At 53.1% G+C, this 11,252-nt stretch overlaps 1 protein-coding gene across 1 annotated transcript; it reads right to left on the reverse strand.

Annotated features, from left to right (window-relative positions):
- Positions 1-9,652: 9,652 nt before the first annotated feature.
- On the reverse strand, positions 9,653-10,597 carry LOC138527969 (olfactory receptor 52N4-like). The gene has a single exon (XM_069639372.1). The coding sequence runs from the start codon at positions 10,595-10,597 to the stop codon at positions 9,653-9,655; it is 945 nt and encodes a 314-aa protein (XP_069495473.1).
- Between the last annotated feature and the right edge of the window lie 655 nt (positions 10,598-11,252).

The raw sequence follows: 11,252 nt of genomic DNA on the forward strand, positions 1-11,252 counted from the left end.
AGAGTTGAGGCTCCTGTGTGCCACTTGGGGGATGGAAAGATGAGGCTCCTGTGTGCCACTTGGGAGATGGAGAGATGAGGCTCCTGTGTGCCACTTAGGGAATGCAGAGATGAGGTTCCTGTGTGCCACTTAGGGAATGGAGAGTTGAGGATCTTGTGTGCCACTTTGGGAATGGAGAGTTGAGGCTCTTGTGTGCCACTTTGGGGATGGAGAGATGAAGCTCCTGTGTGCCACTTAGGGGATGGAGAGATGAAGCTCCTGTGTGCCACTTGGGGGATGGGGAGATGCGGCTCCTGTGTGCCACTTGGGGGATGGAGAGATGAGGGTTCTGTGTGCCACTTTGTGATGGAGAGATGAGGGTCATGTGTGCCACTTAGGGAATGGAGAGATGAGGGTCCTGTGTGCCACTTACGGAATGGAGAGTTGAGACTCCAGTGTGCCACTTGGGGGACAGAGAGATGAGGGGCATGTGTGCCACTTATGGAATGGAGAGTTGAGGCTCCTGTGTACCACTTGGGGAATGGAGAGATGAGGATTCTGTATGCAACTTGGGGGATGGAGAGATGAGGCTCCTGTGTGCCACTTGGGGGATGGAGAGATGAGGCTCCTGTGTGCCACTTGGGGGATGGAGAGTTTAGGGTCTTGTGTGCCTCTTGATGGGATGAAGAGATGAAGCTCCTGTGTGCCACTTGGGGATGGAGAGAGGAGGGTTCTGTGTGCTACTTAGGGAATGGAGAGTTGAGGCTCCTGTGTGCAACTTGGGGGATGGAGAGTTGAGGCTTCTGTGTGCCACTTGTGGGATGGAGAGATGAGGCTCATGTGGGCCACTTGGGGGGTGGAGAGTTGAGGCTCCTTTGTGCCTCTTGGAGGATGGAGAGATGAGGCTCCTGTGTGCCACTTGGGGATGGAGAGATGAGGCTCCTGTCTGCCACTTGGGGGATGAAGAGATGAGGCTCCTGTGTGCCACTTGGGAGATGGAGAGATGAGGCTCCTGTGTGCCACTTAGGGAATGGAGAGATGAGGTTCCTGTGTGTCACTTAGGGAATGGAGAGTTGAGGATCGTGTGTGCCACTTGGGGGACGGAGAGTTGAGGCTCCAGTGTGCCTCTAGGGGGTGTAGAGTTGAGGCTCCTCTCTGCCACTTGGGTATGGAGAGTTGAGGTCTTGTGTGGCACTTGGGAGATGAAGAGTTGAGGTCTTGTGTGCCAATTGGGGATGGAGAGATGAGTCTCCTGTGTGCCCCTTGGGGGATGGAGAGTTGAGGCTCTTGTGTGCCACTTTGGGGATGGAGAGATGACGCTCCTCTGTGCCACTTGGGGGATGGAGAGATGCAGCTCATGTCTGCCACTTGGGGGATGGAGAGATGAGGGTCCTGTGTGCCACTTTGTGATGGAGAGATGAGGGTCATGTGTGCCACTTAGGGAATGGAGAGTTGAGGCTGCTGTGTGCCACTTGGGGGATGGAGAGATGAGGATCCTGTGTGCCACTTGCGGGATGGAGAGTTATGGCTCCTGTGTGCCACTTGGCGGATGGAGAGTTGAGGCTCCTTTGTGCCACTTGGGAGATGGAGAGATGAGGCTCCTGTGTGCCACTTAGGGAATGGAGAGATGAGGTTCCTGTGTGCCACTTAGGGAATGGAGAGTTGAGGATCTTGTGTGCCACTTTGGGAATGGAGAGTTGAGGCTCTTGTGTGCCACTTTGGGGATGGAGAGATGAAGCTCCTGTGTGCCACTTAGGGGATGGAGAGATGAAGCTCCTGTGTGCCACTTGGGGGATGGGGAGATGCGGCTCCTGTGTGCCACTTGGGGGATGGAGAGATGAGGGTTCTGTGTGCCACTTTGTGATGGAGAGATGAGGGTCATGTGTGCCACTTAGGGAATGGAGAGATGAGGGTCCTGTGTGCCACTTACGGAATGGAGAGTTGAGACTCCAGTGTGCCACTTGGGGGACAGAGAGATGAGGGGCATGTGTGCCACTTATGGAATGGAGAGTTGAGGCTCCTGTGTACCACTTGGGGAATGGAGAGATGAGGATTCTGTATGCAACTTTGGGGATGGAGAGATGAGGCTCCTGTGTGCCACTTGGGGGATGGAGAGATGCAGCTCATGTCTGCCACTTGGGGGATGGAGAGATGAGGGTCCTGTGTGCCACTTTGTGATGGAGAGATGAGGGTCATGTGTGCCACTTAGGGAATGGAGAGTTGAGGCTGCTGTGTGCCACTTGGGGGATGGAGAGATGAGAATCCTGTGTGCCACTTGCGGGATGGAGACTTATGGCTCCTGTGTGCCACTTGGCGGATGGAGAGTTGAGGCTCCTGTGTGCCACTTGGGGGATGGAAAGATGAGGCTCCTGTGTGCCACTTGGGAGATGGAGAGATGAGGCTCCTGTGTGCCACTTAGGGAATGCAGAGATGAGGTTCCTGTGTGCCACTTAGGGAATGGAGAGTTGAGGATCTTGTGTGCCACTTTGGGAATGGAGAGTTGAGGCTCTTGTGTGCCACTTTGGGGATGGAGAGATGAAGCTCCTGTGTGCCACTTAGGGGATGGAGAGATGAAGCTCCTGTGTGCCACTTGGGGGATGGGGAGATGCGGCTCCTGTGTGCCACTTGGGGGATGGAGAGATGAGGGTTCTGTGTGCCACTTTGTGATGGAGAGATGAGGGTCATGTGTGCCACTTAGGGAATGGAGAGATGAGGGTCCTGTGTGCCACTTACGGAATGGAGAGTTGAGACTCCAGTGTGCCACTTGGGGGACAGAGAGATGAGGGGCATGTGTGCCACTTATGGAATGGAGAGTTGAGGCTCCTGTGTACCACTTGGGGAATGGAGAGATGAGGATTCTGTATGCAACTTGGGGGATGGAGAGATGAGGCTCCTGTGTGCCACTTGGGGGATGGAGAGATGAGGCTCCTGTGTGCCACTTGGGGGATGGAGAGTTTAGGGTCTTGTGTGCCTCTTGATGGGATGAAGAGATGAAGCTCCTGTGTGCCACTTGGGGATGGAGAGAGGAGGGTTCTGTGTGCTACTTAGGGAATGGAGAGTTGAGGCTCCTGTGTGCAACTTGGGGGATGGAGAGTTGAGGCTTCTGTGTGCCACTTGTGGGATGGAGAGATGAGGCTCATGTGGGCCACTTGGGGGGTGGAGAGTTGAGGCTCCTTTGTGCCTCTTGGAGGATGGAGAGATGAGGCTCCTGTGTGCCACTTGGGGATGGAGAGATGAGGCTCCTGTCTGCCACTTGGGGGATGAAGAGATGAGGCTCCTGTGTGCCACTTGGGAGATGGAGAGATGAGGCTCCTGTGTGCCACTTAGGGAATGGAGAGATGAGGTTCCTGTGTGTCACTTAGGGAATGGAGAGTTGAGGATCGTGTGTGCCACTTGGGGGACGGAGAGTTGAGGCTCCAGTGTGCCTCTAGGGGATGTAGAGTTGAGGCTCCTCTCTGCCACTTGGGTATGGAGAGTTGAGGTCTTGTGTGGCACTTGGGAGATGAAGAGTTGAGGTCTTGTGTGCCAATTGGGGATGGAGAGATGAGTCTCCTGTGTGCCCCTTAGGGGATGGAGAGTTGAGGCTCTTGTGTGCCACTTTGGGGATGGAGAGATGACGCTCCTCTGTGCCACTTGGGGGATGGAGAGATGCAGCTCATGTCTGCCACTTGGGGGATGGAGAGATGAGGGTCCTGTGTGCCAATTTGTGATGGAGAGATGAGGGTCATGTGTGCCACTTAGGGAATGGAGAGTTGAGGCTGCTGTGTGCCACTTGGGGGATGGAGAGATGAGGATCCTGTGTGCCACTTGCGGGATGGAGAGTTATGGCTCCTGTGTGCCACTTGGCGGATGGAGAGTTGAGGCTCCTGTGTGCCACTTGGGGGATGGAAAGATGAGGCTCCTGTGTGCCACTTGGGAGATGGAGAGATGAGGCTCCTGTGTGCCACTTAGGGAATGGAGAGATGAGGTTCCTGTGTGCCACTTAGGGAATGGAGAGTTGAGGATCTTGTGTGCCACTTTGGGAATGGAGAGTTGAGGCTCTTGTGTGCCACTTTGGGGATGGAGAGATGAAGCTCCTGTGTGCCACTTAGGGGATGGAGAGATGAAGCTCCTGTGTGCCACTTGGGGGATGGGGAGATGCGGCTCCTGTGTGCCACTTGGGGGATGGAGAGATGAGGGTTCTGTGTGCCACTTTGTGATCGAGAGATGAGGGTCATGTGTGACACTTAGGGAATGGAGAGATGAGGGTCCTGTGTGCCACTTACGGAATGGAGAGTTGAGACTCCAGTGTGCCACTTGGGGGACAGAGAAATGAGGGGCATGTGTGCCACTTATGGAATGGAGAGTTGAGGCTCCTGTGTGCCACTTGGGGAATGGAGAGATGAGGATTCTGTGTGCAACTTGGGGGATGGAGAGATGAGGCTCCTGTGTGCCACTTGGGGGATGGAGAGTTTAGGGTCTTGTGTGCCTCTTGATGGGATGAAGAGATGAAGCTCCTGTGTGCCACTTGGGGATGGAGAGAGGGGGGTTCTGTGTGCTACTTAGGGAATGGAGAGTTGAGGCTCCTGTGTGCAACTTGGGGGATGGAGAGTTGAGGCTTCTGTGTGCCACTTGTGGGATGGAGAGATGAGGCTCATGTGGGCCACTTGGGGGGTGGAGAGTTGAGGCTCCTTTGTGCCTCTTGGAGGATGGAGAGATGAGGCTCCTGTGTGCCACTTGGGGATGGAGAGATGAGGCTCCTGTCTGCCACTTGGGGGATGAAGAGATGAGGCTCCTGTGTGCCACTTGGGAGATGGAGAGATGAGGCTCCTGTGTGCCACTTAGGCAATGGAGAGATGAGGTTCCTGTGTGTCACTTAGGGAATGGAGAGTTGAGGATCGTGTGTGCCACTTGGGGGACGGAGAGTTGAGGCTCCTGTGTGTCTCTAGGGGATGTAGAGTTGAGGCTCCTCTCTGCCACTTGGGTATGGAGAGTTGAGGTCTTGTGTGGCACTTGGGGGATGGAGAGTTGAGGCTCTTGTGTGCCACTTTGGGGATGGAGAGATGACGCTCCTCTGTGCCACTTGGGGGATGGAGAGATGCAGCTCATGTCTGCCACTTGGGGGATGGAGAGATGAGGGTCCTGTATGCCACTTTGTGATGGAGAGATGAGGGTCATGTGTGCCACTTAGGGAATGAAGAGTTGAGGCTGCTGTGTGCCACTTGGGGGATGGAGAGATGAGGATCCTGTGTGCCACTTGGCGGATGGAGAGTTATGGCTCCTGTGTGCCACTTGGGGGATGGAGAGTTGAGGCTCCTGTGTTCCACTTGAGGGATGGAGATATGAGACTCATGTGTGCCACTTGGGGGATGGAGAGATGAGGATCCTGTGTGCCACTTGCGGGATGGAGAGTTATGGCTCCTGTGTGCCACTTGGCGGATGGAGAGTTGAGGCTCCTTTGTGCCACTTGGGAGATGGAGAGATGAGGCTCCTGTGTGCCACTTAGGGAATGGAGAGATGAGGTTCCTGTGTGCCACTTAGGGAATGGAGAGTTGAGGATCTTGTGTGCCACTTTGGGAATGGAGAGTTGAGGCTCTTGTGTGCCACTTTGGGGATGGAGAGATGAAGCTCCTGTGTGCCACTTAGGGGATGGAGAGATGAAGCTCCTGTGTGCCACTTGGGGGATGGGGAGATGCGGCTCCTGTGTGCCACTTGGGGGATGGAGAGATGAGGGTTCTGTGTGCCACTTTGTGATGGAGAGATGAGGGTCATGTGTGCCACTTAGGGAATGGAGAGATGAGGGTCCTGTGTGCCACTTACGGAATGGAGAGTTGAGACTCCAGTGTGCCACTTGGGGGACAGAGAGATGAGGGGCATGTGTGCCACTTATGGAATGGAGAGTTGAGGCTCCTGTGTACCACTTGGGGAATGGAGAGATGAGGATTCTGTATGCAACTTTGGGGATGGAGAGATGAGGCTCCTGTGTGCCACTTGGGGGATGGAGAGATGCAGCTCATGTCTGCCACTTGGGGGATGGAGAGATGAGGGTCCTGTGTGCCACTTTGTGATGGAGAGATGAGGGTCATGTGTGCCACTTAGGGAATGGAGAGTTGAGGCTGCTGTGTGCCACTTGGGGGATGGAGAGATGAGAATCCTGTGTGCCACTTGCGGGATGGAGAGTTATGGCTCCTGTGTGCCACTTGGCGGATGGAGAGTTGAGGCTCCTGTGTGCCACTTGGGGGATGGAAAGATGAGGCTCCTGTGTGCCACTTGGGAGATGGAGAGATGAGGCTCCTGTGTGCCACTTAGGGAATGGAGAGATGAGGTTCCTGTGTGCCACTTAGGGAATGGAGAGTTGAGGATCTTGTGTGCCACTTTGGGAATGGAGAGTTGAGGCTCTTGTGTGCCACTTTGGGGATGGAGAGATGAAGCTCCTGTGTGCCACTTAGGGGATGGAGAGATGAAGCTCCTGTGTGCCACTTGGGGGATGGGGAGATGCGGCTCCTGTGTGCCACTTGGGGGATGGAGAGATGAGGGTTCTGTGTGCCACTTTGTGATGGAGAGATGAGGGTCATGTGTGCCACTTAGGGAATGGAGAGATGAGGGTCCTGTGTGCCACTTACGGAATGGAGAGTTGAGACTCCAGTGTGCCACTTGGGGGACAGAGAGATGAGGGGCATGTGTGCCACTTATGGAATGGAGAGTTGAGGCTCCTGTGTACCACTTGGGGAATGGAGAGATGAGGATTCTGTATGCAACTTGGGGGATGGAGAGATGAGGCTCCTGTGTGCCACTTGGGGGATGGAGAGATGAGGCTCCTGTGTGCCACTTGGGGGATGGAGAGTTTAGGGTCTTGTGTGCCTCTTGATGGGATGAAGAGATGAAGCTCCTGTGTGCCACTTGGGGATGGAGAGAGGAGGGTTCTGTGTGCTACTTAGGGAATGGAGAGTTGAGGCTCCTGTGTGCAACTTGGGGGATGGAGAGTTGAGGCTTCTGTGTGCCACTTGTGGGATGGAGAGATGAGGCTCATGTGGGCCACTTGGGGGGTGGAGAGTTGAGGCTCCTTTGTGCCTCTTGGAGGATGGAGAGATGAGGCTCCTGTGTGCCACTTGGGGATGGAGAGATGAGGCTCCTGTCTGCCACTTGGGGGATGAAGAGATGAGGCTCCTGTGTGCCACTTGGGAGATGGAGAGATGAGGCTCCTGTGTGCCACTTAGGGAATGGAGAGATGAGGTTCCTGTGTGTCACTTAGGGAATGGAGAGTTGAGGATCGTGTGTGCCACTTGGGGGACGGAGAGTTGAGGCTCCAGTGTGCCTCTAGGGGATGTAGAGTTGAGGCTCCTCTCTGCCACTTGGGTATGGAGAGTTGAGGTCTTGTGTGGCACTTGGGAGATGAAGAGTTGAGGTCTTGTGTGCCAATTGGGGATGGAGAGATGAGTCTCCTGTGTGCCCCTTAGGGGATGGAGAGTTGAGGCTCTTGTGTGCCACTTTGGGGATGGAGAGATGACGCTCCTCTGTGCCACTTGGGGGATGGAGAGATGCAGCTCATGTCTGCCACTTGGGGGATGGAGAGATGAGGGTCCTGTGTGCCAATTTGTGATGGAGAGATGAGGGTCATGTGTGCCACTTAGGGAATGGAGAGTTGAGGCTGCTGTGTGCCACTTGGGGGATGGAGAGATGAGGATCCTGTGTGCCACTTGCGGGATGGAGAGTTATGGCTCCTGTGTGCCACTTGGCGGATGGAGAGTTGAGGCTCCTGTGTGCCACTTGGGGGATGGAAAGATGAGGCTCCTGTGTGCCACTTGGGAGATGGAGAGATGAGGCTCCTGTGTGCCACTTAGGGAATGGAGAGATGAGGTTCCTGTGTGCCACTTAGGGAATGGAGAGTTGAGGATCTTGTGTGCCACTTTGGGAATGGAGAGTTGAGGCTCTTGTGTGCCACTTTGGGGATGGAGAGATGAAGCTCCTGTGTGCCACTTAGGGGATGGAGAGATGAAGCTCCTGTGTGCCACTTGGGGGATGGGGAGATGCGGCTCCTGTGTGCCACTTGGGGGATGGAGAGATGAGGGTTCTGTGTGCCACTTTGTGATCGAGAGATGAGGGTCATGTGTGACACTTAGGGAATGGAGAGATGAGGGTCCTGTGTGCCACTTACGGAATGGAAAGTTGAGACTCCAGTGTGCCACTTGGGGGACAGAGAAATGAGGGGCATGTGTGCCACTTATGGAATGGAGAGTTGAGGCTCCTGTGTGCCACTTGGGGAATGGAGAGATGAGGATTCTGTGTGCAACTTGGGGGATGGAGAGATGAGGCTCCTGAGTGCCACTTGGGGGATGGAGAGTTTAGGGTCTTGTGTGCCTCTTGATGGGATGAAGAGATGAAGCTCCTGTGTGCCACTTGGGGATGGAGAGAGGGGGGTTCTGTGTGCTACTTAGGGAATGGAGAGTTGAGGCTCCTGTGTGCAACTTGGGGGATGGAGAGTTGAGGCTTCTGTGTGCCACTTGTGGGATGGAGAGATGAGGCTCATGTGGGCCACTTGGGGGGTGGAGAGTTGAGGCTCCTTTGTGCCTCTTGGAGGATGGAGAGATGAGGCTCCTGTGTGCCACTTGGGGATGGAGAGATGAGGCTCCTGTCTGCCACTTGGGGGATGAAGAGATGAGGCTCCTGTGTGCCACTTGGGAGATGGAGAGATGAGGCTCCTGTGTGCCACTTAGGCAATGGAGAGATGAGGTTCCTGTGTGTCACTTAGGGAATGGAGAGTTGAGGATCGTGTGTGCCACTTGGGGGACGGAGAGTTGAGGCTCCTGTGTGTCTCTAGGGGATGTAGAGTTGAGGCTCCTCTCTGCCACTTGGGTATGGAGAGTTGAGGTCTTGTGTGGCACTTGGGGGATGGAGAGTTGAGGCTCTTGTGTGCCACTTTGGGGATGGAGAGATGACGCTCCTCTGTGCCACTTGGGGGATGGAGAGATGCAGCTCATGTCTGCCACTTGGGGGATGGAGAGATGAGGGTCCTGTATGCCACTTTGTGATGGAGAGATGAGGGTCATGTGTGCCACTTAGGGAATGAAGAGTTGAGGCTGCTGTGTGCCACTTGGGGGATGGAGAGATGAGGATCCTGTGTGCCACTTGGCGGATGGAGAGTTATGGCTCCTGTGTGCCACTTGGGGGATGGAGAGTTGAGGCTCCTGTGTTCCACTTGAGGGATGGAGATATGAGACTCATGTGTGCCACTTGGGGGATGGAGAGATGAGGCTCCTGTGTGCCACTTGGGGGATGGAAAGATGAGGCTCCTGGCTGCCACTTGGGGATGGAGAGATGAGGCTCTTGTGTGCCACTTCGTGGATGGAGAGATGAGGCTACTGTGTGCCACTTGGGGGATGGAGATATGAGGGGGAATGAAGAGTTTCACCTGCTCTTCATTTTGTGCTGCCTTGTCCATACATGAATCACCATTTATACAACAGTTTCAGCAGGTATTTGCTCAATATAAATAGCTGTAGATGTTACGTATTTGTAATAGCTCCTAATTGAGGACCGTTTGTCATTTTCTCATTCATATTTGAAGATTTCATCATTATGGCTGGTATGTTTCTGTGGAGGTAAATGATGAAATCTTGAACGTTGTGACAAAATTATGAATCCTCACTCAACTTTAAAAAACACCACCATATTTAATTCCAAGATAATTAAACCTTCATTGATAAATGTGATAAAACACCTTAACCGCCCTTTGGCGGATCTTTTTTGTCCTGACTCCGTAAATGATGGGATTTAACGTGGGTGGAACCAGAAGATAGATGTTGGCCATTGTGATGTGAACTTCCGGAGGTACATTGTGACCAAACCTGTGTGTTAAGAAGGTAAAAATAGCTGTTGTGTAAAACACTAAAATGACGCAAATGTGTGAGCTGCAGGTGCTAAAGGCCTTGCGGCTCGCTTCTTTTGAGGGGAGGCTCAACACAGTCCACAGGATGAAAAAGTAAGACGCAGCCGTTGAGAGCAAATCGAATGCCGCGATCATTAAAGCCACTGTGAGGCTGTATACTTTGCTTGTGTACCTCTCTGCACAGGCTATCTTCATAAGTGCCATGAACTCACAATAGGTGTGAGAGATCACATTGGTTTGACAGTAGGGCAGGCTTTTCACCAGGAACACATGGGGTGAGAAAAATATCACGCCCCGGCACACTACTATGATTCCAATCTTGGCAATTGTTGGGTTGGTGAGGATGGTTGAGTGTCTGAGCGGATTGCAGATGGCCACGTAGCGGTCAAACGCCATGGCCAAGAAGAAGCCTGACTCCATGGCTGTGAAGGAGTGGATGAAGAACATCTGGACCAAGCAGGCATTAAAGCTAATCTCTCTGAGATTGAACCAGAATATGCCTAGCATTTTAGGTAGCGCGGAGGTGGATAAGATCATGTCCGTGATTGACAACATGGACAGGAAGAAAAACATGGGCTCGCGGAGGCTTTGTTCAGCCTTTATGACATAGAGAACAATGAAGTTCCCTAGGAGGGCCAAAAGATACATGCAGCAGAAGGGGATGGAGATCCAGTGCTGAACAGACTCCAGGCCAGGAATGCCAATCAGGATGAATGATGCAGGGTGGATGTTGGTGGAATTCAGGGGGGACATCTTTGAACTTCATGGCTACTTCCTGTTGACATCTGTTTCCTGTGGAAAAGGAAGACAGCACATATGAATAAAAGAACATGAAGCCATACAGCTCATAGATCATCGTTGAGGGACGTAACTTTGGGGGTTTTGCCTGAACCATCCTCAACTTGAATCCTCTAAGTTGTATGGTTGGTCATTACAAAAAATGTAACCCACTCAAAGTTTTTATTCCTGAAAGGTTCCCTTCTCAACAACCATCTGTGATGATCCTTGGATTGCCGTAAGGCACTGCTGACCCTTATAAGGATGGTGCTGCAAACAGGGCAAAATAGGAGACTTGCTTGCTTGCATGATTCCTATCCTAGAAGAGTCAACTTCAAGTTGCATGAACCTTTCTGACATACATGTAATGCCCATTCATTCAGAGCTATGTGCATTCAGTACTCCCTACATAAATGGGACCATTCTCTAAGCACCCTTTTCCCCTGCAGAAATATGCACAGGGGCAAGATGGCACCCAGGAGTAGTTAACAATATTCATTCAGACATTGAAAGCTTTCAGCTTTGAAACTAGTATTGCACTTTTCAACTTGAAGCTTTTGTCTTTCAACCTTGAACCCCACGATCACGCACCACAGTACCTTGCCCCACCTGCTCCCACACCCCTTCTACA

Source organism: Ambystoma mexicanum, chromosome 7q (genome assembly GCF_040938575.1).
Source record: "Ambystoma mexicanum isolate Mex_15411 chromosome 7q, UKY_AmexF1_1, whole genome shotgun sequence".
NCBI lineage: Eukaryota > Metazoa > Chordata > Amphibia > Caudata > Ambystomatidae > Ambystoma > Ambystoma mexicanum.

Coding starts and splice junctions, on each gene's coding strand:
- LOC138527969 (XM_069639372.1), bottom strand. CDS start 10,597: ATGTCCCCCCTGAATTCCACCAACATCCACCCTGCATCATTCATCCTG.